The sequence below is a fragment of the Varroa jacobsoni genome, unplaced genomic scaffold, assembly GCF_002532875.2.
Source record: "Varroa jacobsoni isolate VJ856 unplaced genomic scaffold, vjacob_1.0 scaffold_60, whole genome shotgun sequence".
Lineage (NCBI taxonomy): Eukaryota > Metazoa > Arthropoda > Arachnida > Mesostigmata > Varroidae > Varroa > Varroa jacobsoni.
Window position 1 is genome coordinate 39,639 of NW_019212962.1, and position 22,978 is coordinate 62,616.

Below are 22,978 nucleotides of genomic sequence, written 5' to 3' on the forward strand. Positions count from 1 at the left end.
GCTTTAAATCCTCACTTAAGTAACCGTTAACCACTGTGATGCCAAGACGCTTAGCCACAACTATCTACACGCTGGAAGACAGTCATACGATCCATTCCTGCATTATGTTCGATTCTTTCTAGTACCAAGAGAAACAATAATAGCAATACCAATGCGAAGTATTAAAAAACAGAATTTTCCGAATATAATTTTTATTTGTCGATGTTCGTATTACATTATTACCGTTTCCATTCAAATTTACGTGCTTTTTTACTCTTTTCATGTTAGCTTTTTTCATCAAATTTTTTGAATACGTTACTTTTTCGTTCCTTATGGATATTTATCCCCTGCTCCTTCATAGCAATATATTCACTATCTTGCTACTAATATGAATTTACCTCAACCACTACGGTGAGGTGGCCCATTGGAATTCGTGTATACGAACACAGAACCAAATAACACAGACCACACGTTATGAAGTTGCCTTTAAGCAGTAAATACCCACAACCCATGCTTTGTTTGCGGATTCATGATGATTCTGAAAGGTCTGCCTGCTTTTGTCCGTTTGCAATACAAGCTCACTGAGTGAGAACTCAGAGCAAAAGACAAACCAGTTTAACCGTTTCAATTACTCCCAGTTTAGCCATCTCCATTCTTATTCTGATGTCAAAAAAATGCACAGTCTGTCAACTGCATACAATGTTGCGTCGCTTGACGATAATCAGTACAACAGTAGTTATGATATTTAGATTATACTCAAGCGTTTCCAGTATAATATATATCGTACGCCTTTTAATGCAATGAAATAATAATCATGATAATAATTAAATGAATTCACAATTCATAAACTGCAGTGTTTCTACAAAGTAATAACCGGCAACAATACGAAAAGCCAATACGTTGACTAATCATCCCAAACAACACCCCCGGCCCCTGTTGTTGTTGTTGTTGTCAGTTCAGGTTTGCCTACAAAGTGTTGCAAGGAAGACTACGATTCAACAATCAATTTGTTACTTATTCATGTAAATTGAAAATAATCGGCGCGTGATTTCGCGTTTGCCACTATGAAAAACTTTTTTTTCATTTGTTACCTCCTTTTTTAATTACCTATCGAATAAAGCACAGGTGATGATTTACCTGTTTACGCACATGTTTGACTGAACTGACGAATAGGCTAATATCCGTAATAATTGATGAGCGCGCTTTTATGGTGGTTGTCAATAGTCTATTTTCGAGTAGCATAATTATGCCTATGTATATATATATATATATATCTTTAATGTATATTTAAATCGTTTATAATGAACTTAGAATGATACTGTTGTACATAATGTGATGGGATGATTGGTTGTACACAGTGCAAAGCGCCGATTGTAGCCAGGCGGATCGCGTACGCTCCGTGCAAATTCAACGTCCAAGGAAGCGGAGCTACTTATTCGCCCTGGTTTGTGCAAAACGTAGCCGCAGCAGCGAACAAAACGAGGATTTGGAAGAAAGTAAAGGGGTAATTAAACTTGTATTCTATTTGTCACTTCAATTAGACAGAGCAAATCTCGAAAACAACGACACTGATGTCCAAGGTCTGCAGTAGCGAGCAATTCATATTATGCCGCATAACATACCGTTAAAGTTTGTTTTCCCTCTCTCTCTCTCTAATCTCTCTCTCTCTCTCTCTCATATATATATATATATATATATATATATATATATATTAGGTTATTGTATTGCCTTCAAGTGGTTATAATTATTTATATTTTCAATGGCTACTCATCGCTGCCGATTGACGCTACGTGTGCTGTTCTTTTTTCGCTTTTTGCTGTTTGTGTGTCTTAAAATTCTTCGACTAAACTTGTTATAGGCCTATGCTGGTTACCTTGATTATTAGTAAAGTAACTATATAACAATAATAATAATAACTAGATATTTTCTCCATTCGTTCGATTTCCTCAGGACATCATGATCCAAGGGCTGTTATGTCTTTGCTGTTATATTGTTCCCCTTAACCTGAAATATCGGTGAGATGCAATTATCGTTGAAGATACCGAAATAAGGTTCACTCTTACATTTTTTTTAAAAATCACTGTTCGAGACATGCTTATAAATCTTGCGGCAAGGTTATTAAATTATTTGAAATTCGGTTATTTAAATTCGATCGGAAACATGGCAAGTGCTTCCGTTACAGCTAAGCCCCTTCTCTATATCATACTCTGGCTTAGTTAAAGGCAAAAAACATTTCGCACCTTTGCCGCTTGAACGTGTTCGCAGCGTCAGACATCTACTCTTCTCACTCGTTTGCTGGTCGCATCATGGTCCGTGCATCTGCACTTCATACGATGATCGTCCAACTTCACACTCATGAGTAGGTCTACCACCTGGGGCGCCCGTTCGAGTAGCTACTGCTGCCATTACGGTATCCACCTCCACCATTGCGCGACGGAGGACCTCCCCAACGGCGTTTTGCCCCACCATATCCCTTGGCAGAGTCCGCCAGCTCAAAGAGCTTCGGGTTTATCACCTAAACAGAAATGATTACCAAATAAATTAGCATTTAAATAAATCAGGCAACAACCTGCTTTCATCAATCTCCTAATCCTTATCCAACAAATGACGGGATTCAAAGCATCGGTTGAATCATATTCAACCGACAAGTGATTTTAAGTATGGAAAAATAGGTGTTAAAATTCTATACATGGAAATATTGGTAAGCTCTTGGTGTTTACCTGTTTTGCTTCCTGAAGAACATCGATCAGCTCCTGCGCCTGTTTGGCGTTGTTTGATGTAAAGAATGTATAGGCGGTTCCAGTTTTATTAGAACGTGCTGTTCGGCCAATACGATGCACGTAGTCCTCCGAGCAGTTAGGGTAATCGTAATTGATCACAAACTTCACGTCGTCGACATCTAGAATTTCCCATAACGCAGCCCACGCCAATGAAGGCAGAAATTTCGGCCAAGTACCAAATACCAGCCAACCAAGGCCCCATCGACCGCCAGCCACAATGTGAGTTTAACATCCCACCAAACGGAGGGTTGTACAAAGACACAATGACAAAACGGCTCAGCATGTTAGTAATTAAGTCGCACTAGAACATAGAATCGAACAAGAACGCTTCACACCAACAGCCTGAGTCGGAGCTAGGTTGAAAACAACGAACATTAATACCCGAACGCAACGTTATATCAACGGTATGTGGCGAAAATCAACATGCGGGTTGATAACTCCAATTTGCAACGAAATCCTACAAATCATTGAGAACCTTCAAACAGGAAACCACCTGCTTAAACGAAAACGTCGAAGTTGACCAAAAACACTGAAAGATTCTTAACGAACTGGGTTATCTAAAGTACGGCCTGTAGCATCCAAAAAAGCAACTAAATTACTATTTATATATTTTTAGAGACACAGTATTCAATCTTTGATAATATATGGTTCAATCTGATCGGCATGCAATACAGCTGTTAACGAGTCACCCTACGAAGAATTATTAGTATACCCCTCAAGGGCATATATATTTTAAATATTTCAATTTTCTAAAATTATTTAGAGTTTAGACAATCAAAGTGTAACTTATTTTCTTCGCTTTTAATTAGCAAACTGCGTTGAATTTTCATCGGTGCTTAGAAATCGTTAGCAAAATATAACTAATACGTTGCTTCGGTAAAACCAATTCAAATGGTAACATTGTTTTTTTTTGGTGTTCGAATATGCACGACGTTCTCTTTTCCAGCAACCGTTAACGAAATCATGAGGGTTATAAGAGACACTTATCAGTGTCCTGCTGAAGTTTATTAAACTATCATCAGATCATAAGAGGTAATACATTTAGTTATTAGCTTTGCGAAGTTATTTGATCTTCTCAATATATTTGGCCGGAGAGGAAAGACTGGCGTGGAATAGACACTGTTCCATATGTGGCCTGTTTTTCCTCTGTCATCATCTTCCGTTTGCTTTCTCTCTCTCTATTTAGTATAATTTACCAAGAGTTACGCTGTAAAGTGCTGTTATTGGAATAAATTGTCAGTAAGAAGAATTTTTATACCTCAAAGTTTCTATTGTATTCGCGCTTTTAGAATCTGCATCTACTATTGTTATTAGGTGTCTAACGGGCTTACCAGAAGCTTCTACCAAGCGCCTTCAAATGCCGCGGCGCTGAGAAATGACTAACCTCAGTATCTTCGGAGAGAAAAACAAATGGAAACTAGTGAGAGAAAGAGAGAGAGAAAGCCAATAAACCAAAGGAAGAGTAGTGTCGACATTGGTCTCCATGGGAAGAGGATGGTCTGCCAGTTTATGTGTCAAAAATGATGATGAATATGAATATTATAAAAAGAGATACAGAGGGGAGAGAGGGGGAAGAGTGAACCAGAGATAGAGGACGTACCTGCTGCCGCTGCTGCTGCTGCGGCCATGGGCAGATTGGCAGAGCCAGACGTTCGTCGACGACGTTGTCCCGCGAGGCTCCGCCCAACCGTGATCAGGGAGGAGCATCACCGGATGGCCTTCGCCCTAACGCCTAACGCCTTCTGGCGTCTGCTGCCGCCTCACGGCCGCTGCGCCAGCTACCGCTAGCTTCGTTCGTCCGATTCCATTCGCTCACTCATCACAACGATGACCCCCACCGCCGCCCCTCGCAGTCCGACCGCTTGGCCGCCGCGTCCCGGGGCGCCACAGGGGCCGGAGATATTTCACCGGTGTCACCGACTACGGCCAGCGGCCGCAGAACAGCCACCACCGATAGGTTATTCTCTTCGTTTATTACCACCACTATTACTTGGTTGCACATCTCTCTCTGTTGTGGAATAGGGGTAGCTCTCTTCTCAAGAGCCGTCGTAAGCAAAACTTAGCAACAGAACTGTTCGGTTCTCGCCTGCTGCTCGCCGCTGACAACAATCCTCTCCCTCGACAGGAAAAACCAATGACCGCTGCCTAGGCTGCCTGTCCTAAGCCGATCTGAGTGAGGTAAGGTCAGCACGCGTTTCCGCACGACGAGGTAACGAGATGTCCACAGTCACACACACGCGTCAAAAATAGATCAGGCAGGTCGTTTAGAGATGGTTGAGCTGGTTGAGGGCTCGAGCCTTCTGTTCGCAATATCAAAGCAGGGCCCCATTTATATTAGCCATAGGCCCGATTCCTCCGCCTTTCTCCACTATCTGATCGATAAGATCCGGCGCGATCCGGTGCGGCCTCGGGTCAGGCCTGGCCAGATGACGGCCATCCAAACGAGCCACACACACGCAGTCACACGCTCAGTCTCGCAAACACCGATCAGCATCAGGCATCACTCGCCGAGAACGATGGGAGGCGCAAGGCATAGACACAAGGGCCATCGAGATGGAACGCCGTGGAAGCCATCAGGAACGCCCTCCTGTAGCTCCGGATAGCGAAAAGGGCCCGGGACCGTCTGCCGTATCTCTGACTGTCGCGCAGGCTCTTGCTGAGGCACAACTCCGACGCGCCCGGGTACCCAACTAGACCCTGGGGGTGGTAAGGGATGAGGATAGAGCATGTGTCTAGACACACCTGTTTTAATTAAAGATCCTCGTAGTACTTTTATAGCAAATGAACTTGACTATTTCTATTTCACTTTAACATGTTCCAGAGAATGGGATCTGATGTTTCAATACAATAGGGTAAAAGGATTCGCCAATGTCAAGAGTGAAGAATTTTTGGCCTAAGCGTTAAATGTCAGAAAAAGGTCATCACAATCAATTAGTAAACTAGCTCTCAGTCTCCTGCCAGGCCCCTCAGGTAAGTGGGTACCCCGTGGGCGAAGAGGCAGCTAACCCCACGTGGTCGACGGGGGTCGTAGACGTAAGGGCTAGCACAACCGCTCACGTCGGCTGCACCTAAAGACAAGACACGGCCAGTAGCACACACGACAGAGCAACAAATCACCTCTTAACAACAGAGCGACAGAGAGTACTATTGGCAGTAAAAAGTAATTAACAGGTCACAACATTTGCTTAGACAACAACAACACCTAGTTGGTGGCGTCAACTTCACCCATGTTTGGCAGTGCATTCTATAACCTAGTGAGAAGAGTGCGCTTCTGGGTTAAATGAGATTAGATACGAAGGATTAAAATTAATAAGATAAAACAGCAGTAACAGAAACAACCAATATTGATATACCTAAAGACTTACGTACTACTGTAATGTCAAAGTAACAGAAATATTCTATGACTCGTCTACTGCTTCATGGTACTGCTGTGAATACATCACACTCCACACTTCCTGTTAGACGAAAGATATTTTCTACTGCCATTTTTTGGGTTAGACCTAAGTCCTGCGCGTTGCGTCTAATAATAAGTAACTCGTTCTCTGCCATCAACATCGCTCTATCGGCGTCTGCTGTATCGCTTTGTTGTTCTTGCCGTCCAACCTTGGCGTCGATACCAACGCAACTGATATTGCGGTTTCACTCGAAACCGCCGAAGACTTCGCTGCCTTTAGAGTATCCTCAAAGTATCTTAGTTCGTAGGCTCCCACGCGTAGTAGGAGCTGACACGATTAGCTACGAGCCTGTGAGTCTGCCCTCGTCTGCAAGTCGGTCCTCAAAGGATTTCGCTACCGCTAAATCGTCAGTGATCGACAGAGTATCTAGGTCTAGACGAAAACATCCGTAATTTCTATTCATATATAGACAATACACGAACGCATCTACACACCCACATTCACAATCTCGAAAATACGCATACTCGTCTCCAAAACAGTCAGCACGCTAAAAAAAGTAATCTTATGTACAAGTTGCGGACTCTACATTAACTATATATCCTGAGTAGGAAGTGTTGAAAATAACATTATAGCTTGCTAGATGAAAGTAGCAGATGCTCCCACTGCCTTCACAGAAATCAGCAGTTTTATCAATGACAGCTTGCAGCACAAATCCAGGAAGGTGGCTACCACACCGTAAGGAAAAATGTTGCCTACATTTGCATTTTATATGCCTGTGATTACTTTGTTGCATTCCAAGAAATATACTAATTATGCTAAAGTCTAGGTAAATTAGAGTAAGCGAAGCAACAGTCAAGCAGCAATCCATGAATAACCTTTCAGCGCCTAATTTTTTTAAGATCGCTCCATCTGAAGAAAAAATGGTTGCGGTTTATTTCTGCGCTGAAAGTTCAGAAAACCTGGTGATACGGAGATCGATAGGATGACGTTATCAGCAAACGATAATCTTTATTTTCAAACCATTGAGTAGCTAGCTTGCTAAACAGATCTGCCTCAAAGGATTTTATGAACAGGTTAATGAGCGTTGATCAGGTTTGACCTACTGGCGCTCTTAAGACCATATAAATCAATCTAAATCCGCCGCGAAATGTGAAAATTGCGGAAGTCAAATCTCAGAGAGTGCATATTGTAGAGAAGTGTTTCTAGGTAGTTAGGTGGTACTCGGTAGAAAATCTTGTGATTAACATTCCGGACCACTATGGAAACAGTGTTCACCCGTTTAAGCGTCTAAAGTGGCTACAGATGCATGAAACAATACGGACAGCCAGCTGTGATTATTGTAAATGACTGAGTGTTTTTTTTGGCTATGTAGGGCATGTTATGTCCGACTGTCGTGTTTTTATGCTGGTATCAAATTATTACTAACCGAGTCCTCTGGCCGCGACATCGGTTGCTACCAGAATCGGGCTTTTGCCACTTCGAAACTCGTGAAGCACCCAGTCACGTTCCTGCTGGGCTTTATCACCATGGATACACATGGCAGGCCAGCCATCTCGACGCATTCGTCGAGTGATCTCATCCACTTTTCGTTTCGTCTCGGCGAAAACGATTGTCTGCCAACGAGAAAAATCACAAACAATAAGGAATCGGTAAAGTTTGTTCGTAATATATACGCTTTTATGTAGATATAAAGCTTTCTATTGGGATTAGAAAATGCCGTTGTGCTCGTATGACCATCAAATCCAGCATTCTTTGAAGCTATTCAAAGCTAGGCTATTCACACTCTGGGGGGAGCGAACAGATTAAATGAGACATTTTACATGAATTCTTCCCAAATCTACAAATTGGTAGCGAGATTTGTTATTGAGTAATATTTCTTATTATCCGTTACCTTATTCTCTTTCTCTTGCATGATCTCCTCGAGTAGCTTAATCAGTTTATTGTCCTTTTCTGATTCAGAGCATACATCTATGATCTGCAGAATGCGGTGGTTGGCTGAAAGTTGAAGGGCTCCTATGTTCACCTGAATATAGTCTTTCAAGAAGTCTTCTGCCAGACCCTTTACTTCTTTTGGCCACGTTGCTGACCACATAAGCACTTGACTGCAGAATAACCAGAAACGAGGAATTGAATTATAGAGACGTTGTGAACTTCGTCAATATAGTACTAAATAATGATTGAGGAGCTGAATAACAAAAGTTAAAGGTTAGCTAGTAGAGAAACCGATATCACAAACCAGTACACGTAATTATAAAAATATGTACAATCTAAAAGACTGTGCTTACCGATCGGGACGAATCTGCTCAATGATTTTACGAATTTGTGGTTCGAAACCCATGTCAAGCATACGATCGGCCTCGTCGAGCACCAGATAAGTGCATCTGCGCAAATCCGTCTTTCCTGCCTCAAGGAAGTCAATAAGTCGGCCAGGCGTAGCAATACAAATCTCGACACCCCGTTCAAGGTCGCGAATTTGGGGCCCTTTTGGCGCACCTCCAAACACGCACGTATTACGAACACCCGCTGGGCGTCCAAACGTGTCAGCAACCGTCTGAATCTGCTGGGCAAGCTCTCGTGTTGGAGCCAACACTAGTGCGATAGGACCATCCCCACGTTGTAACTTTGGCTGGTTCTGGATGTGAATGATTGCCGGTAGAATAAAAGCCAGAGTTTTTCCGGAGCCAGTTTGTGCAATGCCCACGAGGTCGCGTCCGGACAGCGCAATCGGCCAGCCTTGAGCCTGAATGCATGTTGGAGCCTGATACTTCTGCTCCTGAATAACACGACACACATCATGTGGCAGAGCAATTTCATCAAACGTTAAAATCGGTTTAGGACACTGGCGCCCGGACAGGGTAATCTCGTTCATTTGTAAGAAATTATCGATATCACCAGATGATCTGCAAACAAAAATAAGTAACAACGTTAAAATGTGGCATAACATTACTATTAAAACCTTGTTCCTATTGAACAGTCTATAGCACTTCTTACCTGATGTTCCACTGTTGTCCGAATAAAATGATTAGATGTTCGCAGCATTGTCGATTTTGGTATCATACGACTAATACTTATTTAGCTGTTTCACAAGAGCATAACGCTAATGTCTATTAAACATCAACACCAAAATAGAATTTCTTAGTTCAGTTAATCTCACCTATTGCGAGTGATTTCGTTCTCGCGATAAAAGTCCTTCTGGAATGGGGGAAGTCTGTCCATGTCCCATCGCGGTTTTCGGAGGGAACCACCAGGTTGACCCCCACGCGAGGATCCGCTGCTGCGGTAGTTATCCCGACCCGAGCTGCTGTAACCTCGGCTGAAATGGTTCAAATGTCACCAAATGAATATTGCGTAAATAATGCCACATTCATTGCGATAATTGTGTTGAGTATATAACAAAGCAAACATTATGTTTGCGACTCGTTTTATCCCTCATATTACAATTTATTGTACTAATGGAATGTCAAAGAGTCAAATTTTATAATTGATAACTGGTCGAAAATAAACCAGTTGGATCACAAAATCGGAGCACCGTATGTCACAATTAAATATGTCACTGTATTATTACAATATGAATGATGTCTAGTCCTAAATATAACTTGATATAACCTGATTAACAGCGTAGTTGTCTAAAATTTCAATAGTTTCCTTAATGAAAAGTATTAGCATAATAATTGCCACATTAGTGACACTAGATGTGACCACATTCGTTATAAAATATAAAGGGTTATTTATAATAAATAGAAATACAATGTAAAGATTAATTTGGTGATATGCCCAGACAATGTAATACTATAACCAGGAGCTCAACCAGGAAATGAGAAAAACAGCATAACAGGATTGCCAGTCAGTACTTCTGCTTGGAAAGCTAGCAAAGGTGAAAAATAGTGCAAGTAAATATAATATATATATATATATATATAGACTATATATATATATAGACCTGTTTTACAGGACCGCTTGCTATAGACTGCAACAGTAGCAGCGCCGCAGCAGCTCGGCCGAAGACGTCGTCGTTCCACCCACCACTCCATAACGACGAGCAAAAGTCCTAGTTATTATTCGTCTTGTACAATTACGACCGGCAACGGTATTAGCAGCGATGTTAAAAAGCGATCGAATGCCCACAGAGACAATTTTGGGAAGAACCCAGCCTTATCTTAACTATTCCACGTATATATTCAACTCATTAATTTGGACATATTAAATTTAGTTAAAATGATAGCTTCCTCCCACACAATCTTGGCATCGTACAAGACAACCAAATGTCACGGTGCGGTACATACCCAAACAATTAAAATCCTCATTCTTATGTAACTAAAATTTGTGGCCACCAACCCCGCTTAAAAGGAATGAAAAGAAAGGAAGCTCAGACGTGACACTCGAGAGGGCTAGCTAGGCCTAAGCTCTAAAGCTTAGCCGGCGTTAGTTGATCGATCGCAGCAGCATAATGATCAACATGTTCGCTGTTGCAGTCAACCTATTATTAAAGACAACACGTACCTGCTTGAGCTTCTGTACGACATACTGTACGAGTTGACGAGCTGGACGCCTGCTGTATTTTCGAAAAACACACAACACAGAAACGCAAAGCAGCGAACACGAATGAACAGAACAGAAACACCTTTATAGACGATGTTCCTTCACAGTCAGCAGCAAAGCCACTACGGATCAATAACAAAACCACAAAGGAAAGACCCAGTCGCCGCTAGGTGGCGCGTTCGCTGCGGAGAACCCGTGGCGCGCTAAATTTTAAACGAGTGGATCGGCAGAAACAACGCGTTTCGAACAAACAGCCGGGACGAAAACACGAGTGCATATGTATATCGAACGATAGGTTTTTACATACGAGATAGTTGTATTAAATGTGTTTAGCTCCGTTCCATTTTCGTAAATGGAGAATACGATTCGAAGGGCTCAAAACGTGTTTGATCAAAAACACAAAAGCGGCTTCCTATTTATAAATTAGTAGTCTGTTCAAATTGATGTAAAAAAAGAGAATCAGTGCCATGTTTGACCTGTGAACGTGATAAAGTTCGAATGGTGCTTAGCTGAAAAAGAATTTGGCCTAACTATAGCTTTAATATACTAGTTACGTATTATTTGTACCTTGTTAATTTAAAATCTATCGTGTACCATCTTAAGAAATTCCCTGAGGGAGAACAGCAAACTTTGGGAAATGCATGGATGAGATGGTTAACGACATCTTATTCGGAATATATTGTTTACCACTTAGGATCACGCAGTGCACTGCATGAGCAGACCGCACAGCTTTAGTGTTTATCCTCCAATTCTGTCACTTACTAATTTTAATTAAAACTGAATAGTAATAATGACTTAAGTTATGTAGTCAATATCATACAAAAAAAATGAAACGTTCAAAATTTATATATACATGTAAGTGATCAGCCAGTTCTTTGATTTATATTTAACTAAAAAACACTTTGCAGGTCACAAGAAGAGATTTTACGTCCTCTCACATACTACTATTCTTATGCACAGGTGTATCAATAAAATTTATTATGATGTAAATGTCACCTTTATAACAACGATGAGATTGTATCTTATGTCGGACTATTTGTGCTTTCGAAATTAAAATTTGGTGCATTCCCCTAGGAATAACGATGGAGACGAATGACAAAACTGGAACATGAGTGTACTTGAAGTGAATATTGGTTATAAAAATGCAGTGATTTAATTTTAAGCTACTATCTCATTATTTACATTGTACATTGTAGTTTTAAAGTGAGATCCGTGTTGCTTGCGTGAAGACACATAATGAACAAAAGTAAGAGTGATCTTTATTTATTATGAAATATATTTGCTCTTGGTTTGTTGTTAAATTTCAGTTAAACACTATAGAAATGGCAGGCACAACTGCAGCACTTCCAAAGGCCGCAGTAGTCTCTTCTCACTGGACCCGCCAGTTACTGACCAACTTTCCGCCAACAAATATGGCCTTGGCCTACGGAAGTGCCGTATTCCGACAGACTAATAATGAATCTCCAGACAATATGCTAGATGTCATACTTGTCGTTGACAATCCGAAGGTACAATAGACACTCACAATGAATTATGTCCACTTTAGACTCATTAAAAGTGAGCAAAATTACATTATCAGTTATCCATTGATATGTAAAATACTGGATTTACATTTCACCTAGAGCAACAGACTACAATTGATAGTGCAGGTGAAATTGATTAGCCTAAGCTTTGCTAAGATGATGGCATTAAATAAGGTTAGAAGAACAAAGCAAATGTGGCATTTGCCATTGTTCTATGGGTTATACTTAAGCTTAGCCTAAGCGATTAATTGATTCTGTTATTATAAACGTCGACGCCGGCTAAATCGTTTTTCATCATTAATAAAATTATTATGTTGGGTCGTCCTCATGAACTTAGGAGTTTCCCACTTTTCTGATACTTCTTTGTCTAAGAAAACTTCTATAATAAGGTTTTGCTATAATCTTAAAAACTTTCATGGTTGTCTTCTTGAGTGGAACAGCTTCTCTGCCCAAACTTGATGCCATTTCGAGAAGTATAAAGTTGGGCTTCAGTCCATAAAATAGATGTAGCTCCTTTATTTGGTCGACGTTGTCAACGCCATCTAATGCTAGGCTATAATAACCGAAGGTGTATGTTCCAAACACTGTCAAATCCCAGGCTAAATATGCCGTTGTAGGTTTCTCTTAGTAAGCTATCATCAAACCTTGCGGTTCCAATAGGAGCCAGCACATTCTGGTGCATTCAGATGAAATGACGTTCAGCCAATAATCGTCATGATCAATTAATCTTCCAGAAACCATTTCAAAGCTTAGAAGCTCACGTTTCTATGTATAGTCTTCTGCAGAGTATTAGAGCAGATTAGAAAAAGAGTCGGAGCAGAGACTCTTACAGATGCTGCCAGAGCAAACTTGTTGTCCAGCTCAATCAGTTTCTAACGGTACTAGATTTGTCCTCTTTCTATAGACCTTCCACATTGAGAATCTGAAACGGAACAAGAGTCACTACTCCTTGGCAAGGTATCTCGGGCCTCGCTTTATCGCGAAACTTACTGAAATGCCTGCATACGTGTACTACAATACAGGTAGCGAAATGTTGTAGTTTGTGGGTATTAGTTAATTCTACCACCTTTTAAACAAACGGTATGCTAAATTAATGTAACACATGCGTGCTAGAATTAATAGAGTGGACTTAGGGCGTTTGGACGATTAAAGCTTGTAAGGTGCTCTAATTCATGTCATTATAATTGCCGCTTAAAAATAATCTTATCGATTCGTGTTCCCTTGTAGAGATGACTTCCTTTCTTTACCTTAATTTAAGAAAAAAAACGTTTTGTACTTTTTTTGTCAAGATGTCATGCTGTCCATCTGATATAAGATGGCTTATTAATGTCTCTTTCAGTTACGATGCAGTACTGCAGTACTACTGAATACGTTATGCTCAATTAAAATTATTTTTTGATGACTTTTAGCTGTTCGAATTGAAGATCAATTGATAAAATACGGCGTCATTTCTAAGGACCGCCTCATTTCTGATCTGCTAGATTGGGATGTGCTATACGTTGCCGGCAGGATGCAGAAGCCTGTTAAATATATTACGCCTGTAAGTAAATTTACAGTTTGATCATGCGTACGTATTTGCTCTCTTAACGCTAACAGAAATGATCGTGAAAAAGTTAAAGGTACGCATTCAGTATCGAAAATATCGTTTGACCCACAGTTGATTTCAATACAGGTCGATGCTGAAGTGTTGAAGGCGCAACAGATAAATCTGAACAGTGCGGTACATGCGGCCTTACTCACGTTACCCGAGACGTTCACACTTGAGGATCTCTTTCTGCGAGTAACTCGCCTCTCGTACGATGGAGACTTCCGTATGATCTTCGGCGAAGATAGGAACAAGGTAGATGAAGAGATGGTATGGTATCCCCTGCTTGTCTAATAGTTCGCTTAAGCATAACAGTGAACTTCTAAATGTTCACACTGAATAACAGTTTTATGTACTCAAATATAGTTAGATTAGTTTTTGCTGCGTTTGTGTTACGGGTGGTTTCGAGGTTTCACGCATTTTCTGTTGAAACTGATGAGTACACGAGGATGGCTACAATACCGTGTAAGTGAAACAAATTGTCGACTTCTTCAAACGTGCTATTGATCAAGTCGAGCATAATAGTTGTGGCTTTAGTAGTAGCACAGAAATAATTTTCTCTGCTACGGGAATGCGTTGAGTCATGCAAGCTTATGATGATATCTAAAGCAATTTGGAAGCTTTTGAGCCTCTGGTTACCCTTAAGCACTGTTTTGCGATGTTACATATAAGCGCTGTTCTATTTGTTTGACTGGTAAAATCCGAACAGAAACGCTCATTTTTGTTCGGATTGTTGTTAGTATATGTGGATATTCACTGAAGAAGGAAGTAACTGCATTGATCTTGTAGAGATAGACTTATCTACCTTTTCTGTAAATAACGTGCTAGAAAAAATATTATTCTTTGCCTGCTAGGAGGATTTACATTATGAACAATGTGACAGACTCAGCCAGTGAAAGGAACGCAATTTTTGTCAATAACAACATTTTGTTACGTTATCTTGTTTCGCTGGCAGATTTCAAATATTGTTAAACCAGCAGTTGGGGATTTCACTAAACTTTACGCGCCCGTACTTCAAGCGATGAGCACCATAGAGTGGACAAATGGAGCGAATAAGGTTCAACAGGTAAACCGCATGCCTAAATGCACTATGCCTAAACGTCACTTATATCATCGAAGGAAATAACAAACTAATGTTAATAATCTATACGTACAGAAACTGAACAGTATAAGTATTTAACGATTAGAGTAGATTGTAGTACGTCGTGAATTTAATAGCATTCAAATTGTACCACCTGAATTTTTGCCTAACATTTTTGAGGGGATCACCTGGCATTCGTAACCTTAGTAACCTAGTAAAAGCCAATCTCTGCAGGTTACTGACTGCAGAGGTTGGCTTTTACAAATAGGTTATGAATTTCGAAATGAAACTCGAAAGAAGAACGAACTGTTTCTGCAACTGGGTTCAAATATTGGTGACTAACAAGATCAAAAAGCACAAACGAGGCGTGTGCAAATAAAAAAAGGAGTATCGGTCGTTAAGCAAAGCAACATTCTAAATCAAAACTATCTCTTTCGTGATTTATTTCTTAAACATAAGATACAGTAAGACCTGGCAGTTGCATAGAGACCCCAAATTTAGAAAAGCCAAGGTGACGTGCTATATAGATCTTGTGAAAAATTAACAGATCAGTTTGCTGGAACTAGAGTTATTCGGGATTTTTCTTATTACAACGAGTAGTTTTTGCTGAGATTATATAGGTGTGAGTTGTAGATATAGGAATAGTGTTTTTAAGTCATATCGTTACGAGCTAATAAAGTTAATGCCATTATCTTGTGAACAACAGGACCTTTCGGAACAAGCGAGACTTCATCATTTAGAGTTGTTACCGAAGGCTGTACAGCATCAGCTGATGACGAAATGGAGGCCCGGCGAGAATCGTCACAAAGATGTCGAAGATATTCTCAAGGTATACCAATGTCAAGCAAAAATTAATATAGGGAACACATAGATGTCTCTCCTATTGTTCGAGGCCGATATACTGTATAATAAGAAGTTATCTCAGAAGACAAATTTTTTTTTAAATCGCATAGGTCATTGAAGATTTAGTCGGAGTTTGCTGTCTTTTGAGGTAATTTTTTTGGTTCAAAGTATACATCTGTACACACCTGAAGATGCTTTATAGAATAACTAATGGAAATGATTTGCGTGAAAAGCTGGAAACTCTGCAGCTCGGTATCCCATTGGACTGCGCATTCTTTTAAAGGTCCTGTAACAGATTCATAAATTGCTTTTTTTTTTTTTGCTCTATACATTTTAATGTTATATTTACACTTACACGAATCCTCTCGGTGCCCCAGTCGATCGCGCGCAACCCGGCATCATTGTGTGCTGAAGTTGTACAAGAAAGTGTTCGAGCAATAGTGTGGAGCTCCGCCCTCAAACAAAGCATTAAGGTAAAAAATTTACTCTTGTGCTAGTGGCATTTAATTATTGGCTAGTACTATACATACAAAGAGTAACATATGTCGCACCATCGTCTACAGGGTTTGGTGACGTCTGGCCCTTTAAAGGCTTTAAGCTACTCTGCATCCAAAATATCGAAAATGATGATGAGTATAGGAATCTGGCCAACTAAGGAGCCGGTCAAACATATAAAACCAAAAATGACGCAGGAATCAAAACGGCGTGGGACTTCACAATCGCCGTGAACGCAGCCAATACACTTCATTAATAAAAAGCTGTTGTTGTTATTTGATGCCAATTGATTCAAGGAACAGTGCCAGGAGCTTGCGCCTTATAGCTAAAGATTATTGCTGTACGATCTAATTTTCTGAAGTTACATGGTTTATATAGTGTTTCTACATTCTCCAATATAGAACGGAATGAATTTAAAGTACAGTCGTAGTAGAAGAGTAGTGTAAGATAGTTTGTGATGTATGAAATGAGAATTGTTAATTGGCATTGAATGTTATTTAAATATGATGTATAGAATGATAATTGTTAATTGGTATTGAATGTTATTTAAATATGATGTATGAAATGATAACTGTTAATTGGCATTGAATGTTTTTTAAACATGAATTCTAGAAAAGAATTAAGTAAAGTCAATTTTTTGCATGTAAAACATACATATTTTCTTTGTTGGGATTACGATTGCGATTTTTTAAGATAGGTTGGCCGTCAAAATTAGCATGTTACACGAACTTACTTTTGCTTTTGATTATATTTGTTAGTTGCCATAGCAACCAGTGAGTCTAGCGGCATTTTGTATTTAATTGTTGAAGATATATCTATTCATGCAATGAATGCATGTAATAATTCATTAATAAATATATTTTTTTTCGATATCTTTTGTAGGAATGAACAAATCAAGGAAAATTTCTTTTGTGAAACCGATTCTGCTTTCTGATTAATTTTCAAAAGCACCTAGTGCTTAATATTGTAAAACTACGCTTTATTTTAACTCACGGTGGTTGTGCTCCTACATATAAAAACAAGTTACTACACAAATCGTTGAAATTGAAACTTTTATTTTCCAAATAATCCGAACGAAGAAAATATCATCCTGTTCAGTCCATTTCAACTCTAAATTCAATTAATTATTTTAGTTTCCGTACACACTAATGAAAAAAATCGCGCATAACTATGCTCCGCAGACGCTATCATTTTTCCGTCACCATGGAGGACGTGCTTCGTGTTCAGGTCTGCCGTACAGCTTACTCTTACCCCTGTAGTAAAGCAGATTATGTTGACACTTTATAAATAACAAATAGTAAAAAAATAACAAGAATCTAGGTTATTATTAGATTACAATTTGGAATGCGACATCTAAATGTTGCAACAATATTGAGTTAACGCTGACAATGCGAGCATACGCTAGATCTGAACAAGTTTGCTAGATTTATTTGGTCGTTTGTTATTTGTTGTGACAGGGTAAGTGCCGTTGTAATTGAACTGAAATAGGGAAGAACTTACCTGTAGCGAGACATATTATCGTTGGCCTGTTTGTCATACCACTCTCCAAGTCCTAAAGCGACGAAGATTAGCGGCGTGAATTTGATTTTTCTAAGAATTCTAAAAATACTTGGAGAAACATCCATAGTTGCTATTAGTGTGTTCACGTCACGACAATATGATGGTGTTGGGTTGATCAACAAGGTTCCGTAGACGCCAAACATCAACGAGATGAAATATGTTAATTGAAGTGTATAGTAATAAAAATTATGATCAAATCACAGGTTGCAATTCATAAATTACTTAAAAGTGTGTAGTTGGAACTAGAACAGTGCTCATTTGTTTATTAACAACGCCACTTATAGACAAAACACTGAATTAAACCACGGTAAATTAAACTCAATTTTTTCATATATAGAATCTACTCGTTTTCAAGCTATGAAACGAGCAAATTATTCTGCTTAACCCCTTCTAATAATTTAATAAATTCCTATTGATGCAGATTTCTTATCAATGTTATAGTTTTTCACAAAGTGTCACACATTTCTACCATACACAATTACATGAGTCTGCTGTATTCACCATAAAGTGTTATAAACGTTCTTTTTGGCGTTTATGTAATTGAACTTGAAGTTAAGCTGAACTTTAATAATTGGAGGAATAAATCTTGATAGCTAAATAAGTTGAACGGTAGAAATCCCGTAACTTTTTAGATACTGCCAGTGAAGAAGTGCTTGTTGCGGTTGTTGCTCTCCATTGATAGCCACTTGCACTCTGCAATTGTGTAGGGGTACTAATGGATGATTCCGTTATACAAGTCGAGTAGAGGCTTAACTTTCTCGTCTTCACACTAGGTAATGAGCCTTAGCTTTATCAGAATTAGTTTTATATTTATCATTATTAAATTAATATATGCTTATTGTGCAGCAGATTCTCACAAATACCTGGCACCAGCGCACAGGCGCATGATCTAGGGTACTGCGATTATACCCTTGGAAGAAATAGAACTGTAACCGATTCTTTTACATCATATACTTTACGCAAGTAAAAAGTGTATTACTCCTGCCTTTTTATAAAATATAGATACAACTTCGAATTTAAAAATTGTATAAATATATGGAAACTTACGAGATTAGCTCTAAGGTGTCCCCTGATGATCAATTGGTAGTCGTTGGATGCTTTGTAAATAAAAAAGCAGACAGGCGGATATTCGTCTGCTACGGATAAGCACTGGAGGCTAAATCATCACGTCATCCTTTTGAAACGAACGCAAAGATTTCCAGAACCCTGAAGATAAAATGCGCTGAAGTCATTATCTAAAATATTCTAAAATTTAGAGACGTTTTTATCACATATGTAAAACCGAGTAACTAATAGTACGTGATCTGCTCAGATAATCTCACAAGTTATAAAAGGAGCCAATTGCCCCTTCTAATGATCTGCAAAATTTTGCCCAATGCGTTTTCCTGCCCTATACGTAACACAAAGTATTTATTTTTTTAGCTGTGAATACCTTATGATTATTTCATAACTTTAAAATTGTCAAACTGAATCAAGAGGCTCTACCTTGATGGCGAAGTAGAAGAAGAACATTTAGCACTAGATGCCTTTTTTGCAGGTGTTTTTCTGATTTCAAGCTGATTTGATAAATGCAGCTTCTGTTCCCTTCGACTTAGCGTTTAGGAAATAATATCTTTGGGTGTTAATAATCATTTACATCAGTTCTTAGCCACACGCAGTTGAATAGAAGATTTTCAAAGGGCACGAGCCTTGCGAGGTAAGAAGTCAGAAGCATCTCTTGGCTAAACCTTGTACTGATGCTTTTTTCTACTATGCTTGTTATCGTATATGTATCCACGAGTTAGAACATGCCTGACTTTGCATAGCTTGAATATAATTTGAATGGTTACGACGTGTGCGACTGTGAAGAAACTTAAAATACCCTCGTTTTAGAGCACTAAACTCAACATTTATGTATTTTTAAGGAGTTACTTTGTGTCCTGGAAGAAATACATAATGCTTACCCGGACTTTATGTCAGTTGGTTAACTTATTGAATAATTAGTACTATTTCATACGAGAGTGTGGCATTTCCTTTATGACCAAGCTTCCTGGTCAGCTAAGCCTATGCGCTGTATCTAACTAGTTTGAATATGCTTAGAAACACATACAAGCGACTTTGTATGTCGTATTCACTCGTCGAACAAATATTGATCATTTTCAAGCCAAAATTAGAGCAAATATTTTTTCATTTTCGAAAGTAATATTATTAAGCTGAATATGCGCCATTCTAATCGATGGTCTTTTGCGATTTTTTTTGTGACCCGATAATCCCATCACTGTGAACTTTCTGTGGTTTCTCGGCGAAAAACCACGACAAATGATTCTTGCATCGTTCTATGGAAACTAAATTAACATCATTAGAGGACTTCTACAAAGAGCGAAATGCATAATAGTCTGGTGGTGCATGATCTGGGCTATATGACAGATACGTTAAGAGTTTTCAACTTAGCCCTTAGTTTCTACCGGATAACTAAACACGTATGTTAGCATTGCCAATGTAATGGGCGACGCTTATTCTATTCATTAATGCGGTCCATTTTTTCAATGGCCTATTAGCTGTTTACAGCAGAAACCCAAATTAATAGTTTTGTCAGGCGGCAGCAACTTATAATGCACGATTCCTTCCCAACCCTGCCATACACATAGTGCAGCTTTTTTGGCGTCAGTTTAGACTTTCCTACAGAGTGTAGAGTGTGCTTTTTTTTTTTTCATTTGTCATATGTGATCTACTCGTCGTGACCCGTAATTAACCGCTTTAGAAATAGCTCAATTCCGTGTACAAAGTTTCGTCGATGGAAATGCGACCAAGTGAATCTCTTTTGCGTCAGTTCGGGTAACACTCAAACGCCTGGGTTCCATTTCTAGTCAAATTTCTTCTTCAAATGGTTTAAAATTGTTTAGTTGTGGATTTTTAATTTTTTTTTGCCGATTTTATGGCTCTTCGCGTGTCAGCTTTTTTCGTAATTGATCGACTACTACGAGGAGCATCATTCACTTGAAATATTCAGGAAGAAAACGATTAACCCACCTTTGGACCATTTTTCCAATAATGGACTTTCAGTACAAATAGCACCATCTTTTTTTACGAGCCTGGATAACATTTTTGCTTTTATTGCAATAATACAACGAATTCTGTACCTACTCTTCCCATTATTTTACCACAAACAATCACTATAATTTTATTTGTTCAACCATCTATAAAATTTCGCTTACGTCAAGCTATAATCATACCCTCTATTCCACAACATTAGCTTTTTAATAAGTCTCTTCCACCGACGGTTAGGTTACGTTCATTGTACTCCAGCACCGCTCCCATAAATCATACCACGAAAAACTAAGCATTGCTTCTCAATACATTAACGAAAAACTCCTGTCCATCAATACTCGTAAGATGTTAATCGATCTGGCAGACATCGTTTACATGTCTGTTAACCTCAATGGCACCCGCAGCAATATCATAACCAGCGCAGATGCTGTCAAAGAGCAGATGGAGACAACAGTTTTGCCCCTTGATAACGCAGTGTATCTGTCCGTTTGTGGTAAAAGCGTCAGCGTTCATACTTACCACTCATACTTCGAACTATTAATTTTGCTCTTACTAATGCTACCCAGTATGGGTAGTAGTACAACTAACCAGGACAGTGCTGCGTGAGGTAATCGCTATAAGAACTCTTTATCTTAATTGCGACTGCCTCTCCCCGTACACTCTCCCATGCCGCATCTTTTACCGGGGCCAGGCGCAGACAAAAGTCGCCAACCAAAATCCGCCGTAACGGTGACGTACCAACTCCGTCATTATAAGCAGAGCAAGCCCCCGGCAGCTTGAGCACCATACATTATCCACCCACTCGAAGAGGCCTACGTTGGCCAGTAGCATTGACTTACTGATCGAGACAATATTGCGTTTGCTTATGTATAATATACATGTATAACAGAATAGGATCGAAATAAAAACATAAATACAGTGATGATCATTAATATTTACGGTCAAGAGACATTATCTGTAATTATTATGTGTAATTGGGAAAGTGCTAGGATCAGAAGAATTGAAAAAAAAGCATCGCACCACTTGCAGTACATGTTCTCCCCTAACATTATCTGTCTTCATATTTATCAAAAAGAGAGCTCACACAATCAACACAAATTTACCCTTTACTGAATCTTGGTCCTAATGAATTACCCATATACTGTTAAGGCACAGAACATCTTTTGACCGTGCCAGTCGGGTGCCATGTAAGAGATCGTTTAATTTCTATAATATCAAAATCCGATAGCTGGAAATTTGACTGCATCCATAGTTACAGTTAAAAATTCACATAGACCATTCATATAGACAGCTGTAATCTGCAAATGGGGCTTTACATGGGCTCAATGGTATGGGCCTTGGGCGTTTCGTCATAATGATGCTACAAGACTCAGTACTCTTTGCTGCTGCATTCGGCACTTTCAAGTTGGCACTTTGCAGCCAAGTGATACCTGCTACGGACTGCTGCACTCAAAGGGCACCTCATTTGATTATCTCAACAGCTGCGATAAAGCAACAGCGTACCTTTCCAAAGTAAAGATGCACAATTTACCACCGAATTCGAACAACGAAATTAATATAAACTATATTTTATTGATTATTAATACTATATTGATGCATTATCCTTTTCGCGACTATTTGTGTCCTTCTTTTTTTCTTTACTTCGTTTACTTTCTTTAAGGCCTATAGGGTGAGTAAAAAAATTCGAACCTAGTGGATAAACGATGCCTCCTTGGTATTCCTAGAAAGTGTTACATTTTACATTCATAAATGCTTATATATCTATAAAACGGGGGATGTAAGATGAGTTAGACAAATGTTAATTCCAATGAGTGATTCAGGAAAGAACCAACTGTCAGGACTTTTAATAATTGAAATTACATAGTTAAGATAAAAAGGATTCTGTACACATCCACTTACTACTAAGAAGTAAATACAGGACGACGTGGATTATTAGTCCAGGTACAAACGTCGTTTACTTATTCGCTTGTCGCATATTATATCCTGAAATGCTTATGACAAATTAAATTTACATTTTGAAAATACTCCATACGGAGTGCTTGTATCTTTTAAATCAAACCTAACTTCTTGGACGCGTCAAATTAGCACATAAATATTAGTTAAGCAAGTTAGTAAACAAAAACATAGATAATACTTGCTCATTGCTTACTTGATCGTAGAAGATAATTTTT

General features: G+C 39.2%; 2 protein-coding genes and 1 long non-coding RNA gene across 12 annotated transcripts; 1 reads left to right on the top strand and 2 right to left on the bottom strand.

Moving 5' to 3' along the window:
• Positions 1 to 174: 174 nt before the first annotated feature.
• LOC111261114 (putative ATP-dependent RNA helicase DDX5) lies at positions 175 to 10,813 on the bottom strand. Of its 3 annotated transcripts, none has more exons than XM_022834377.2 (8): positions 10,655 to 10,813; positions 9,309 to 9,467; positions 8,440 to 9,054; positions 8,046 to 8,256; positions 7,581 to 7,767; positions 2,700 to 2,878; positions 2,220 to 2,494; positions 175 to 1,420 (listed from the first exon to the last, which is right to left on the bottom strand). In XM_022834377.2, the coding sequence occupies exons 1-7, from the start codon at positions 10,675 to 10,677 to the stop codon at positions 2,345 to 2,347; spliced, it is 1,524 nt and encodes a 507-aa protein (XP_022690112.1). In that variant the 5' UTR covers positions 10,678 to 10,813; the 3' UTR covers positions 175 to 1,420; positions 2,220 to 2,344. The 3 variants fall into 3 exon arrangements, with proteins under 3 accessions (XP_022690112.1, XP_022690108.1, XP_022690117.1); XM_022834373.2 differs by having other exon boundaries at positions 175 to 1,983; XM_022834382.2 differs by lacking the exons at positions 175 to 1,420; positions 2,220 to 2,494; positions 2,700 to 2,878 and adding an exon at positions 4,387 to 5,827.
• A 117-nt stretch (positions 10,814 to 10,930) lies between these two features.
• On the top strand, positions 10,931 to 17,113 carry LOC111261139 (phosphatidate cytidylyltransferase, mitochondrial). Of its 6 annotated transcripts, none has more exons than XM_022834428.2 (10): positions 10,931 to 11,242; positions 11,602 to 11,816; positions 12,001 to 12,201; positions 13,121 to 13,238; positions 13,626 to 13,756; positions 13,889 to 14,071; positions 14,757 to 14,867; positions 15,589 to 15,711; positions 16,103 to 16,198; positions 16,289 to 17,113. In XM_022834428.2, the coding sequence occupies exons 2-10, from the start codon at positions 11,802 to 11,804 to the stop codon at positions 16,451 to 16,453; spliced, it is 1,143 nt and encodes a 380-aa protein (XP_022690163.1). In that variant the 5' UTR covers positions 10,931 to 11,242; positions 11,602 to 11,801; the 3' UTR covers positions 16,454 to 17,113. The 6 variants fall into 6 exon arrangements, with proteins under 6 accessions (XP_022690163.1, XP_086824722.1, XP_022690190.1 ...); XM_086968596.1 differs by having other exon boundaries at positions 11,602 to 11,678; XM_022834455.2 differs by lacking the exon at positions 11,602 to 11,816 and having other exon boundaries at positions 10,932 to 11,548.
• Positions 17,114 to 17,258: 145 nt separating this feature from the next.
• On the bottom strand, positions 17,259 to 22,971 carry LOC111261174 (uncharacterized). 3 transcript variants are annotated; one of them, XR_002680833.1, is made up of 4 exons: positions 22,957 to 22,971; positions 18,828 to 18,986; positions 17,721 to 17,850; positions 17,259 to 17,473 (listed from the first exon to the last, which is right to left on the bottom strand). It is a non-coding gene; the product is annotated as an uncharacterized LOC111261174 (long non-coding RNA). The 3 variants fall into 3 exon arrangements; XR_002680828.1 differs by lacking the exon at positions 22,957 to 22,971 and adding an exon at positions 22,707 to 22,721; XR_002680831.1 differs by lacking the exon at positions 22,957 to 22,971 and adding an exon at positions 21,327 to 21,341.
• Between the last annotated feature and the right edge of the window lie 7 nt (positions 22,972 to 22,978).